The 13,446-nt window shown below is 31.3% G+C and overlaps 1 protein-coding gene across 1 annotated transcript in view; it reads right to left on the minus strand.

Annotated features, from left to right (window-relative positions):
* Window positions 1–13,446, minus strand: part of LOC141598475 (cyclic nucleotide-gated ion channel 18-like) — a 62,471-nt gene that overhangs the window by 26,012 nt on the left and 23,013 nt on the right. The window contains exons 4-5 of the mRNA XM_074418185.1: window positions 12,079–12,190; window positions 8,296–8,532 (exon numbers count right to left, since the gene is read on the minus strand). Of these exons, the coding sequence (XP_074274286.1) occupies window positions 8,296–8,532; window positions 12,079–12,190 (349 nt within the window). The remainder of the gene's footprint in view (window positions 1–8,295; window positions 8,533–12,078; window positions 12,191–13,446) is intronic.

Below are 13,446 nucleotides of genomic sequence, written 5' to 3' on the forward strand. Positions count from 1 at the left end.
GTGCTATTTGTTTGTATTCATCGACTTTGGTGATCAAGATGATTATTTGTAATAACTTGATTATTAGTTTTATCGGTAATTATAATATTTTGTTTTATATACTACTATTATATTGTTTGTGAGATGGGTTTAATTAATAGGGGTGTAAACATTAGGTGATTGAAAGATATGAGATATGGTGCTACGAAATCGGGATCAAACAGAGTAGACTGAGTACGATTGTATTTGATATTATCACTTAATGAGTGAGGACCAACCTATCTCATTGATGAGTAGTATTTTAGTCTCTTTTTGCCCCGCATTTATAGCTTATTCCGACTCGATTTTGTGTGCTTAATTGTTTAATAGCTCATTTAACCACTAATTTATAATAATTAGGTGTTTATTAGTCATTTAATATTTAATCGATTTTGTATAATATAAGTATTATTATTATTACTATTTTATTATTTTAATTCAATGTGTAGGTGAAACGGGAAAGTAAGACGGAGTTTGAGAAGTTAATCGGATCAAGGCGGAAATTAACACGGATTTAAATATAGAAAAAAAGATGGTGAGTCAAATGATAAGCAAAGTCAAAGCCAATTTTGACTTCAACAAGCAGTGTTCAATTGTTGTTGTCCCAAATCCGTTTTACCAGTTCACCTGCCATCTCCATTCATTCATCATCATCAATTCAACATTCATTCACCTTCATCTCTACCTCTGCATCAACCCGACACCATGGCTCCTCTGCCTTCAACACCTTCACCATTAACAACTTCAACACCACCATTATCACCTCCAATCCATTCATTAACCATGCCAACACCACCAGTTTCCACCACCGCACCACGGCGACACCAACAGCAGCTCAACCCGCATGCACCTCCTCAATCAACCACAACAAACACACCCTTCCATCACTACATTCATCATCATCATACTCCATTCGTCCACAACATCGACAACAACAACCATCTGCTTCCCCATTAATTCGATCAACCGTCAACACCACGACCTGCATACATCAACGCCCATTTCCGCCATCACGCTCTGAGCCGGCTGCCGCCTCACCGGCTCTCAATCCGCAACAATTCAGCAAAGGGCTCTCAGACGGTCAACCGTCTGCCGGCACTCTTACCGGCTCTAAATCCTATCAATTTCATGTCAAAGTTACAGTGGGTTTTGCGCCGGTCTCACGACCGGCGGCCGGTGAGCCGGCTGAGACCCATGTGCTGCGTTTTTCTGATTGTCGTTTTCCCCTTTTCCTTTTTTTGTGGTTGTTTTGTTAAGTTTTGTGTCGTGTCTCTTAGTTTTGGTAGATTAGGATTATTAGTATTATCATTATTATTATATCAATTATTAGAATTATTATATTAATGTTATTATTATTAGATTAGTATAAAAGGAAACTACCTCATATTACACATTAGTTTTACATACTACCTTAGATAATTTAGAATAGAAATTAGATTAGATTATTCTCTCTCAAATATTTGTAGAACCCTAGAAAAATATTTCTCCTCTCTCAATTTTCCTCTTATTAAAGTTGTAATCTTTCCTTAATTAGACTTTAATTACTCATCAAATTAGTTTAGATTTAGTCCTAGTCTTAGTATTTTGGGTTGTATTTGAAGATTTGAAGAAATTCATTCTTCCATTATTCTCCAAGCTGCTACTTTCCTTTTGTTGATTACAATTCTCATCTTTTATTTACATTATTTTCATTTGTTTATATTTCTTATGTTGTTTAATTGTTATTCATCAAAAGTATTAGTCTTTATCATGTTTGCAATGTTTACTTGTTTATTGTTGCAATTTGTTGTTAATTTCTCACCCATGAACATGAGTGAGTAGTCTTATCTAAGGTCATAGGGGGAATTTGGGTAATTAAGGGGATGAATTTGGGTTGTTAACCTTTTGAATTGGGTGATTAAGTGGTTTCTACTCTTAATGCATTTGAAGTGTTTGTGGAAATGCCTCAATGAAAATTGGACATTTCATTAACATGTTTGGCTTACCTTGGTGCATTGTCTTTATTAGATAGTTTTAGAAGTGCTTATAGATGAGTTTTAATGAAAGTTAGAACATCTCTTTGATGCATTCGATCCGTCTTGGTGCTCATGCTATTGGGTAGTCTTTATGCTTTATTTGTAGCTAGTTCATCTCGATCAAGTGACAACTTATTGAGGAGCTTAAGGTGACTAAGAAATTAGTCTTAAACCCTTGACCACTATTATTACCCTTCTCTTGTTAGACCTTGTTTCTCCCCCTAATTGCCCTTTGTGAACCCAAAGACCTTAGCCTCCCCTTATTAATTAAAAGCAATTTCATTTAGTTTAAATTTTATACCTTGTTGCATCTTAGTTTATAATTAATCAGCTTTGTTTTTGTTTGACTAAACTAAAGACTTAAACAAACCAAGTATCTAACCCCCGCCATCTTTGTGTTCGACACCCGAATAAATACTACTTTTATTTGGTTCTTTATAAATAGTTTTTGGTACCGGAAGTGACGGCAAAACCCGGTCATCACTCATACTTTTGAATGAGTGAGGTAAGTTGAAGCCACCGGTTTTCAAACGACCTCGAAAGAGTTGGACATGAATGTTCAATAGAAGTCAAAAAGTCACCAACCTTATTGGCTTCACTAAAGTAATGTTTAATTATCACTTCATCGAAAAAATGAAGGTCTAATTTCACATCCTTAATAATACTAGAAATTTCCTAAGTAATTTGCCAAGTACTACAAAACGAGTTAATAACACATAAATTATCACCTTCCACAATTAACTTTGAAAGTTCTAATTATTTAGCTGCTAAAATGTTTCTTTTAAAGCTAGAGTTTCCACAACAGAATATTATTAGATCCGCACTTTTTTGCTCCCAACATAGCAACTTGACCATTATGGTCTCCTATAGAGTATCCTAAAGTAGCTTTATTGCCATCTATTTTCGATCCGTCAAAATTTAGCTTTAAAAAACCGTTTCTAGGTTTCTCCCACCAGATTTCTTCCTTACTAGTAGCATTTCTAACTTATTCGTCTTTCTCGGGATTATTGAGATATTTATATCTAATCTCATTCCAAATCTTAATGCTATTATCGCATAAGAGAATAAGGTTGCTGATATCCAAATTTGGCCTTTTAATAACAAGCTTAAAGTTAACTATTTTGGTGATTACGGTTGTAAACTAGTATTGTGTTTAAATTGTCTTTCCTTTAACCTTGACTCGTGGGTGAGTAGTTTAGAGTTATACTTTAAGTGTTGAGCACGATTCGTTATTGGACCATTGAACGATATTAATATTGAAATTGGGAAGGAAATTCATTACTGGTATTTGAGTTATGTGTCGAGTTATGTTTATGATCGAGAGTGACCAATGTTATTGACTTATATCTTATGGTGATGGAAATATTGTTAGGTTTTACGGCTAGTTCACTCACTCCTTGTCTGGCTTAGGATCGACGATAGAAATATTATGAGACGGAGTATTGAGTGAGACGAAGTAATGAGTTTGAGACTTGGTTAATTATGTAGAATAGAAATAAGAGGTGTATTAGAGTAGTAAGACGGAGTTGGTTTGAGGTACTAGTTAGTAACTGCGGAGTGTTTTTCTTATACTCGGTTTTTTTTATTTTTACGTGTGTTGTGTTTCCACGCGATGACCAAAACTATTCTGCTTATATTGAGGTATTATCTATTACTCAGCTCCCTGGCCAACGTGTTTTCTCCTCTTTTGGGCTACTCGTCATATGGGTAATCCTTTCTGTCTTCAGGTTTTGCTTTCAAGCCTTTCGCTGCGTTTTAATGGGATTTTCAAGTCAAGATTTTATTTTATGACTTTGTAAAAATTTTGATTCCATTTTAAAAGGATATGTAATGAAAGAGACTTTATATATTGATTATAATATCCTTATATATTGGCCAGTTTTATATGTAAAGATTGATTTTAGTTGAGCCGAAAATCATGGGTGTTACCGCTCGGCTCAAAAAGCTCGCGAGTGCTCGAACTTGTGTCATAAAGTACTATCTTAATGTTATTTTTATTAATCATGATTATATCTTTGTGTAACAATATTAAATATTCCATTGATTTACCCAAATATTTTGTACTTAATCTTTAAGTCCTTACATTGACAATATCAAATGAAAAAAAAAAAAAAACGATAACTTAACCTTTATATATAGGCTCTAGTAGAGCATGAACTCGACTCGAGCACGTGTTAAAGCTCGCGAGTATGGTAATGAGCTCCATTTTTTCAAGCGCATGTGAACTTGAGCTCGAATTTTCTTTCATGAGCACAAGCCGAGCAAGGCTAAGCTCGAGCTCGGGTCGGCTTGTTATCACCCCTACTTCCATCATTCTATGTTACCAACTATACTACATATTGATTTGAAGCATATATAATGATGTTTTAAATATTGATTCTGTGGGTTGTAGCCCATACAGCCCACAAATTAGATCTACCATTGATATCTAACAATTTTACAATTATTAACAATTCTAAGGCCCAGGGCGCCCGAACCGAGCCTCCAAATTTTGGGCCCAAGTTCTTAATCTTCACTGTGTTTAAAAAAAAAAGTTAAAACTACAATGAGTAACTGATAATAATCACGCTTAAGTTTCTCCTTCCCTTCCCAATATGGCGTTTAAGATTTCTAAACCCAAACTCCCAAATAATCATTACGTTCATCCAATATCTGATTTAATATGTTTCAATCTTCTCACAAATTTACAATCACTTTTAATCTGACAATTTTCATTCAATACAATCACCCAAACGAATTTACAATCACTCATACCCAAATTCATCAATTTCAAGTCCAAAGTTTTACCAAGGAGAAATAATCTGAAGATAAGGTAGGAATTCCTCACTAATTTTATGAGGTTTAGTTTTAATTTGTTTGTAATTCATGATAATTTTGGTTAATTCATGATAATTTTAGGTCGAATTCTTCATTTCATGCCTAAATCTACAGTAACTAGGCAGTGTATTCTAATTTCAGACCTAAATCTAAAGTAATGAGGCATCTTTCATACAATCATGCATAGATGTCATAGACCTACTCCATTGTTTAATTAGTTTGTGCATTATTGGATTAATTTGTGGATACCTCTCTAGCTACTCTTCTATTTTAATTACCTATACATTGCCTGCTTCCATACTCTTCTTTTTTAATTAATTTATGGATTAATTATGACTAATCAGAATAATAATGAGTAATTAGATTTAGTTAAGCAATAAGCATTATCATAATTTTTACGAAAATTTGGTAGAAATATTTGCTTCAAGAAAATCCCGTAGGATGATACTTTAATTTTCAAGTAAATTTGAGGAATATAACGAACAAGGATAAGACATATGGATGGTTAGAAGTGTTTTGAATGAATGGATGATGTTATCAAAGTTTACTTATATTATTATGGAGTCCGGATTATCTCCAGTTATTAGAACAACTGGAGGGTCCAATTCCAAGGCTAATCCTATAACACGTACAAAGCCTAAAAGTGGATGGATGTGATTACTCTACCTGTACAGCGCCTTTCCCATATCATTTTTTTCTATTTTTTTAAATTAAAAAGCTGATCATCCAATTAACTCAACTCCTCCTCAAACTTAATTAATTCACCACCACCATTTTTACTCATGATTTTCATGCTTCAACTTTTTATTCTTCACAATTTTTCCAGACTGTCTTTGTGGCAGTCCGGTAAAGGAAGACGGGTCCATTAGAGACAAGGATCCGGTGAATTCATCATGGATCTCAGGGGGTGGGTGATTGTGGAGTGGCAAGGGGAATTTATATTATGAATTTGGCTTCTTGTTGAGGATGTACCATGAATTTTATTGCGAACATGATGGAAATGAAGGAAGCTCATTTTTTGGGCTGTTTGTTTGGGCAGAGGAGTTGGTGAGTTTAGGTGGTGCAAATGGTTTCAGGCGGTGTTCGTAGGTGTTGTATGATGGTGATGGTTTTAACGTTGATGGCGTTTTCGGGGTACTTTCTATGTTAGGATGAGGAAGATATATTGTACTTTTATTTATTAAGCAAATGAAATATTGACGGTAAATTCATTTTAATGAAGTTTCGATTGTAATTTTGAGGGCCTCAATTTTTTATTTAGCACCGGGCCTACGGTTGTTCTAAGACGCCCCTGGGTAAAGGAAATAAAATTTTTGACAATATTTTAATGAACTCATCGGTTTTATACTCTTTAGATGAATATAACATCAAATTTTCAAAAACAATAAAACTGAAATTTATAGGATTATTTCACGGGAATAATCCAAACTAAGTCCTATCTTCTCATATTAATCCAACCTAATGTTTAACTGAGAAAAATCCGAACTTTGACATCATTTAACTTGTACTAAACCGATCCCATAATTTACTTTATATCACAGGTTTCCCAACAGGTGACTATGTAGAGTCTATTTCTTTTATATTTTTTTCTGGTTTTTCTCCTTGTATGTTGATCTTCATCTTCTTAAATTAGTGAGTTTCCCCAAATTTCATCAAAATCCAGAATAATCAGTATTCCAAGCATCTTAGAAAGAAGAGAAATGAAAGTGATCCTAACAATATCATAATTGGGGTGGTCTTTTGCGAAGTCCGTGTCAGTTTTGCACCTAATATATTGCTGCTACTCTATATAAATGTAATGATCAGCAACATGTAGGCAAGGGTGGTTTAGTGGAGCTATGTATTGCTTTGCTATTATGTAGCAATTGGTTGGTCTGACAAGTGACAACAAAACACCATTGTCCATATCTTCACCATTCAGAGACTAAACTACCCTGTACGTCGGCATTTTCTGGTCATCGACTTCTCCGATCCGTCCACATTTCAGCTGCCGCGATCAACTAAAACCACCAATCACTGTATTTGCCGCCGTTCAATCAATCGCCCCGCCTCAACATAACCACAAGCGAAATTTTTCGTATTAACTTTTACTTGTAGATCTGGGATTTAAAGTATCGATTTTTTAATAATTATAAAACCTTTTCTGTTCGGAGGAAGAGATGCGTGACTGGAAAATGGTAGTGAGTTCGAGAGTGGGAAGAGAATAGGGGTTCCACAGCTTAGTCCTGGCTGGGTTGCATTAATGGAAGCTTTGGGTTTTTGGTGCTTTACTTTTACAGTAGAAAGAAGAAAAAGAAGATATGGGGTGTGTAAAAGGAAGGCAAAGGCAATCATATTCTTAAGGCAATCGGTTGTATAGGTAGGAGGTCACCTAGTCTAATTTGAGAGGAGCATGGTTAAAGATAGGATTATTATGAGTTAAAATGATGTTCAGATTATTATGAGAAGGAGAGTCTTAGTTTGGATTATTCCTGTAAATAACCCAAATTTATAATCAATACTTTATATTAAATCCAGAAACCAAAGGACTTACATGTAATTAAAAAAAAGTTATACAAATTAATTATACTATATAGTTTTAAATCACTAGCACCGTGTGATGGACTCGATTAAGGGATCTCAATGCAAATATTATATAGTTTGAGTTAAAATTAAATTATATAGAAGCTTGGTAATTTTCCTAAACATTTGTAAGAGACTAAAACATGGTCAATTTCCTTAAAATAAAATAATTAATTAAGATGGTCAATTTTCTTAAATTAAAATAATTAATTAGTATAAACATGTACACTTATGCTATTAATTATTATCATAATAAAATTATATATTAAATTTAAAATCTATGCAATTTTATTAAACTTTATAGTTTATTAGATGTATAGAGATGTTAATTATTTAACATACAAAAATATAATATAAGTATGTTATAAATAATTCAAGTTAGATTCCATAATATACAATATTGCATAATTGTTTCGATTTGATTTAATGCATATATGTAATATATTTATATAAATATAGAATCCTCTTAAAATTGCATGCTTAAGTAGTAAAAGTAATTTCGTTAGTAAAGAAAAGAATTGTAGTAACATTGGATATAGTTATATGATAATAATCACTCATTTGAATAGTAAAAGTAACAATATTATCAGCGAGATTAGTGAAAGTGGTAGAAACAACAACGGGAGTAGTGAAATAATCATTATTAATGCGGCAATAGTGAAAGTAACAATAATTACGGCGGGAGTAGTGAAATTATCAATATTAATGCGGCAGTAGTGACAGTAACAATAATTATGGCGGGAGTAGTAAAAGTAACAATGATTATGGGTTATGTAACTTTAAGTAATTTTATGTCATGAAAAAAAATATTTAATAGCAAGTAAAGGTAGCCTGGGCGAAGCTGGGCACCAATACTATAAATATAGAAAGAACGTAGACATACCCTTCGAAGAAGGTTGAGGCAAAGGTGACGTTGTACTTCACGTCGAAGATCTAAGGGTAATGATTGTAAAATAGAAGCTTCATTGACACCTCTTGTGGCTAACCAATCATACTGAACAAATTGTCGTACACGTTCTTGCAAAACTGGAGGCAGTTGTCGATGTCTCATCCACTCTTCTGTATCTCTTCGTCTGATTCGCCATTCTTCAACTCTCACGGTGAGTGATTGTAGATATGTCTAAGATTATATAAAAAAATACATATATGTCTATAGTAAGATGGAATTTACTACGTATTAATCACAATGTAGATTTGTTATGTGAATCGCATAAATCTAAAGCATCTTCTCTTGCATGATGTATGCTTCAAGCTTCTATTTCAAAACATAACTGATTTACTGATATTTTTTTTATTCTGTACAATAAATTTTAATCAGTTACTTATGATAAATTTTCAGTATAATATAAAATCCAACGAATTAATATTAACCAGCGCTATCATATTTTGTTTGTTGAATAAATTAATAATTTATCTTTTATTATTTATCATTCCACTCTCTAATTATTGTTTATTTATGGACTCAACAACTTATATTCTTATATTTATATATAAAACTTGGTTGGTAAGTTATGGATATGCCACGTGGCATTCCTGCCTTAAATAAAATAACTAATGAGAACTTAGACCCTGTTTTTTTGACTTAATTTCAGCTCATTTAAGTTCAGTTCGGCTTAGTTCAGTTGAGTTCAACGTCATTCAGTTCAGTTCAATTCAGCTTTTCTCTTCACAAATTAACTCTTTATTTCAGTTCAGTTTAGTTCAGTTTAGCTCGATTAAGTTCAGTTCAGTTCAGACGGTTTCAGTCCAAAAAAACTGATCCTTAATCATATAAGGATATTTATATAAAATATATATTATTTTACATATTAAATAATTACATTGTCTTATTTCTAATTTTCATGAAAAGTATTTTTAGAATAATTTTGAAAATTAAATAGTTGATTTTATCTCGAAAAATGGTTTCATATGAGTATATTTTCATTATATTTTATTAAAATATTTCAAGATATAAATAAACCATAGGAGAGTGTCTCACTATTTTTTCATTTAACAAAAAAGTATACGGTGGTTACTTAATAAGAATAAATATAAAATATTAGACATGATTTAAATAATTACAGTTCATTTGCATTAAGTGATCATGCAATTGCGTATATGATTTACAATATAATGATTTGACTACCTATTAGAATTATTTGCGTTTTGTACAAAAATGGGGAAAACATGACTTAATGAACTTGAATAAAAACATAGATAAAAAATTACACATTATAAATTTGATTTAGACAATATATTATTGACACGTAAGCAACTTTTTACTTGGTAAAGAAAAAAGTGAAAAGCCCAGTAAATTATTTTTACACATTTTTGGCCCGGAGATTATTACATATCATGATGAATTATGAATTACATAAATGTCTTATATTTATAATAACACCAACCAGATGTAGCATATTCTAAAAAAATAGATATTATGCTTCGTCTTTAATTAATCAACAATGTAGTCAAATAATTTTTTTTTATTATTCCGAAAAAGTATATATTGGGCAACTTAATTAAGCAGAACTTCAAAAATTTTATTATAACCTTTTTTATGAAAAATAAATATTTTGTTATGTTGACACATTGTTCTTTATTAGTTACAAAAGCAATATACACTTATAATTTTGAGTTTGTATGTACACTGTGATAACGAGCACACAAGTATATTTTGGTAGTAAATACGCAAAAATGCTCTCATAAAAATAGTGGTCTTTTCGCCTATCTCATATAAACCTCCTTAATACTTATTACCCAATTATTTAAAAAGTTTTTTTTAAAAAATGGCATTAAATTTACAAAACTTTTATTATATTGCAACAAGAAGGGGGTGTTTGTTAAAAAAAAAAATTAATTACTATATTAGTAATAAATTTAATCAATAAAATAAAAAATACCATATACGGTGACAATTTTAAAGATTATGAATATGTAACTTTAATAAAATATTCAAATAGATAAGTTTAAATTTTAATTTTAGTTTTATATAAATATTATTTACAAATTAATTGTGTGAAACGCTGAATTCTACCTAGTACTAGTTTTAATCCCGTGCACAAAAATGCATGGATTAATGTCTTTGATTATGATACATGAAATATGTTAGTTAATAAGATAACTTTCATGTTCAAAATCTATGAAACTCAAATTTCAAAATATTTCTTTATTAATTACATTAATTGGTAGGTGCTTTTAATATACGCTTATCGCCACCGCATAAAATCTTTATAGCAATTGCCCGTTCTCCTACCATGATAAACCAGTCTGTCTTGCTTGTGATAGATAAGTCAAACCTCCACAAACCGGTGGAATGTTGTGCGGTACCCATTGTTGACATTTCTACCTATAATATTTTCTCCGTTCATTTATATTTCATACGTTTCATTAAAATACACTTCACGTATATTAAACGAATGCATGAAATCTAAATGAAAGGAAGAAGTACATAATAGATAGACAACAAAAGAAAAATATCTCAGTTTAACTATTTTAAAGAAAAAACCTAATTAAACTAAATACCCCAACTTAGGATATAAAACTTAGTTTTATATTACTCAACTCAAAAAGAAAAAGAAAAAAAAAATTGTATACAACCACAATTCTCGTAAATATCCCAAGCAAAGAAACCACAAATGCTCATTCCTTTCATCTGCCGCCCCTCCACCCTTCAATGTCAATTTTTTTTACTTTTTTTCCTTTCCACTGTTCCAACTAAAATCTGCCGCCCCTTATAATTCTTCATATTTCCACAATTTGAGAATATAAAGTCCTACCCTAATATATTGATTTTGAGTTATATTAGTTCATTATTTTTATCTTTCTCATCAATATTTTGACACTAAAACTAACAGATCTAGAAGAACAGATAAATATTTTCATATTAGTTATTTAAACTCATTGGTTTTTTTTCTTGCATGTGAATAATTTTGCAGTTTTGATTGTGAAATACAAAGCTAATTGTTTACAATTTTGTAATTTTTATTTCTGAAATACAAAGCTATTTTGGTAGGCATTTAAAGACTAAATTATCAAGTAAATTATTTTCTAAGGAGTTCTGGAATTTGACTTTCATTTTTTTTATTGATTTAAAACAAACTATTACTTCAATATATTGCTCACTGTGTTTTTTTTACTATAGGATTATGTTATTTTATTCTTATATTTTGGCATATAAAAAATTAGTGTTCCATTTCATATGCAAATATTTTTTTTTTAATTTTTTGATTTATTTTCCATATCTAATTTCTTCATTATTTATTTTTCGATTGTTGTGTCAAATTGGTTCAGATTTAATAGTCCTAATTTTTTTTTCCCAATTCGAATTATTCATTTATCTACTTCGTATAATATAACATTCCTTTTCATTAATTAATGAAACTAAACCATATGAATATGAATAATATAATATAAAGTTCTTTCATAATACTTAATATGGAAAACAGGAGAGAGAATTAGAAGTAAGCAAGAGAGTAATTAATTGTGTTCAAGATCGTGGGTTTCTTCTTCAGTAAAAAAAAAAAAAAAAGTTGCAATACCTAAATTTCAGGAGCCAATGGGAGTAAGCTAAATGTTTTAGCTTTTATAGATAGGGAATTAAATATTTTTGAAGTTTCTTTCTAGTTAGAAAATGTCAAATTTTGATATAATTATAAGATTAGCATGTAACATAAGGTTGAATAATAACCTGCATATTTCCAATCAAGAGGCAAAATATGAATAACCCTCCAATACATACAGAAATAGCAAATAAAGTTTCTCCAATAAAAATTGTTGTTTCCAAATTTTGCCCATAAGAACTGCATTATGCAAACAATTATTGTGTAAATATTACTCAATGAAATATTGATTTATTATTTAGTTAGTAATAGAGCAAAATAGTAACAAAAGAGGTTGTAACTTGTAAGCAACAGTAAATATTCTAATTAAACAACATTATTGTGGAGATATAATATGTGTACTACCTTTAACATTTATATCTGGGCTTACTTGGAATGGGAGTAATTATTAAGGGAGTAATAGAGCTAAAATGAACTAAAAAATGGAAGGAAGGGATGAGAATTGGAGATAGAAATGGATAGAAATGGGGAAATATAGTGTAATAGTCCCTCCATTAGGGGAGTAATTGTTACCCACCTCCCCCTCCAAGTAATTATTACCTCCATATAGAGGTAATAGTTCCTCCCCCACCTCCTCTTTCCACCCTCCACAACCACCACAAAGCACTAATCTCCTCCATTTCTTCATATTTTAGCTCTCATTACTCCCTTAATAATTACTCCCATTCCAAACAAGCCCTTAATATCATTAGAATACTTTTATTTTTATTTTAATCCTATAGAGACTAAAAGTAGCATTTATAACTTTTAGTATGAAATATAAATGAATTTTACAACTTTTTGTACCTAGAAGTAACTTCCCTTAGTTTAATTCCGTATCCCCCTTTCATTGTTTGTCCAACCCAAAATTATTATCATTTTCTAAATTTAGTAATTAAAAATAGTGAACTGCACATCTAATCCTTAGTTTATATTTCTATTATCATTACTTGATGGGTCGTTCGCATGTAAATTACATCAGTCAAGGAGTACTAATGATACTTTGTCACTATTCAATCCAACAATGTTTTATTGAGAGTGTAGTAAAAATGTCCACATAATTTATTCACAAAATCTCATTGAAGACGGGCACTATCCGTCTTCAACTTGTGACGGATAGTGCCCGTCACAAGCAAGACCAACTGTAATTTTTTGATTTTTCAAGCAAATTCATCATTTCAAGCAATTGTCCCCCATAGATTGAACAAGGTATGCCAGAAATAAGAGAAATCGCTAGACTGATTTTTTTTTTTCAAAAGCTGCAGTAATGACTTCATTCATTGAGATAGGATGCGCGTTTTAGCTTGAGTAACATCATTCCCAACATCAGGAAGGCTCTTCTTGTTGAGTTGGTTTAGTTTGAGGAGGTCGGCCATATTGCTTAGTCAATAACGAGCTGAAATTCGATTTAGATCCGAGAATTGATGAGAATGAGCATGAATTTAAAAGAAATCTTG

Source organism: Silene latifolia, chromosome 9 (genome assembly GCF_048544455.1).
Source record: "Silene latifolia isolate original U9 population chromosome 9, ASM4854445v1, whole genome shotgun sequence".
In the NCBI taxonomy this organism is placed as follows: domain Eukaryota; kingdom Viridiplantae; phylum Streptophyta; class Magnoliopsida; order Caryophyllales; family Caryophyllaceae; genus Silene; species Silene latifolia.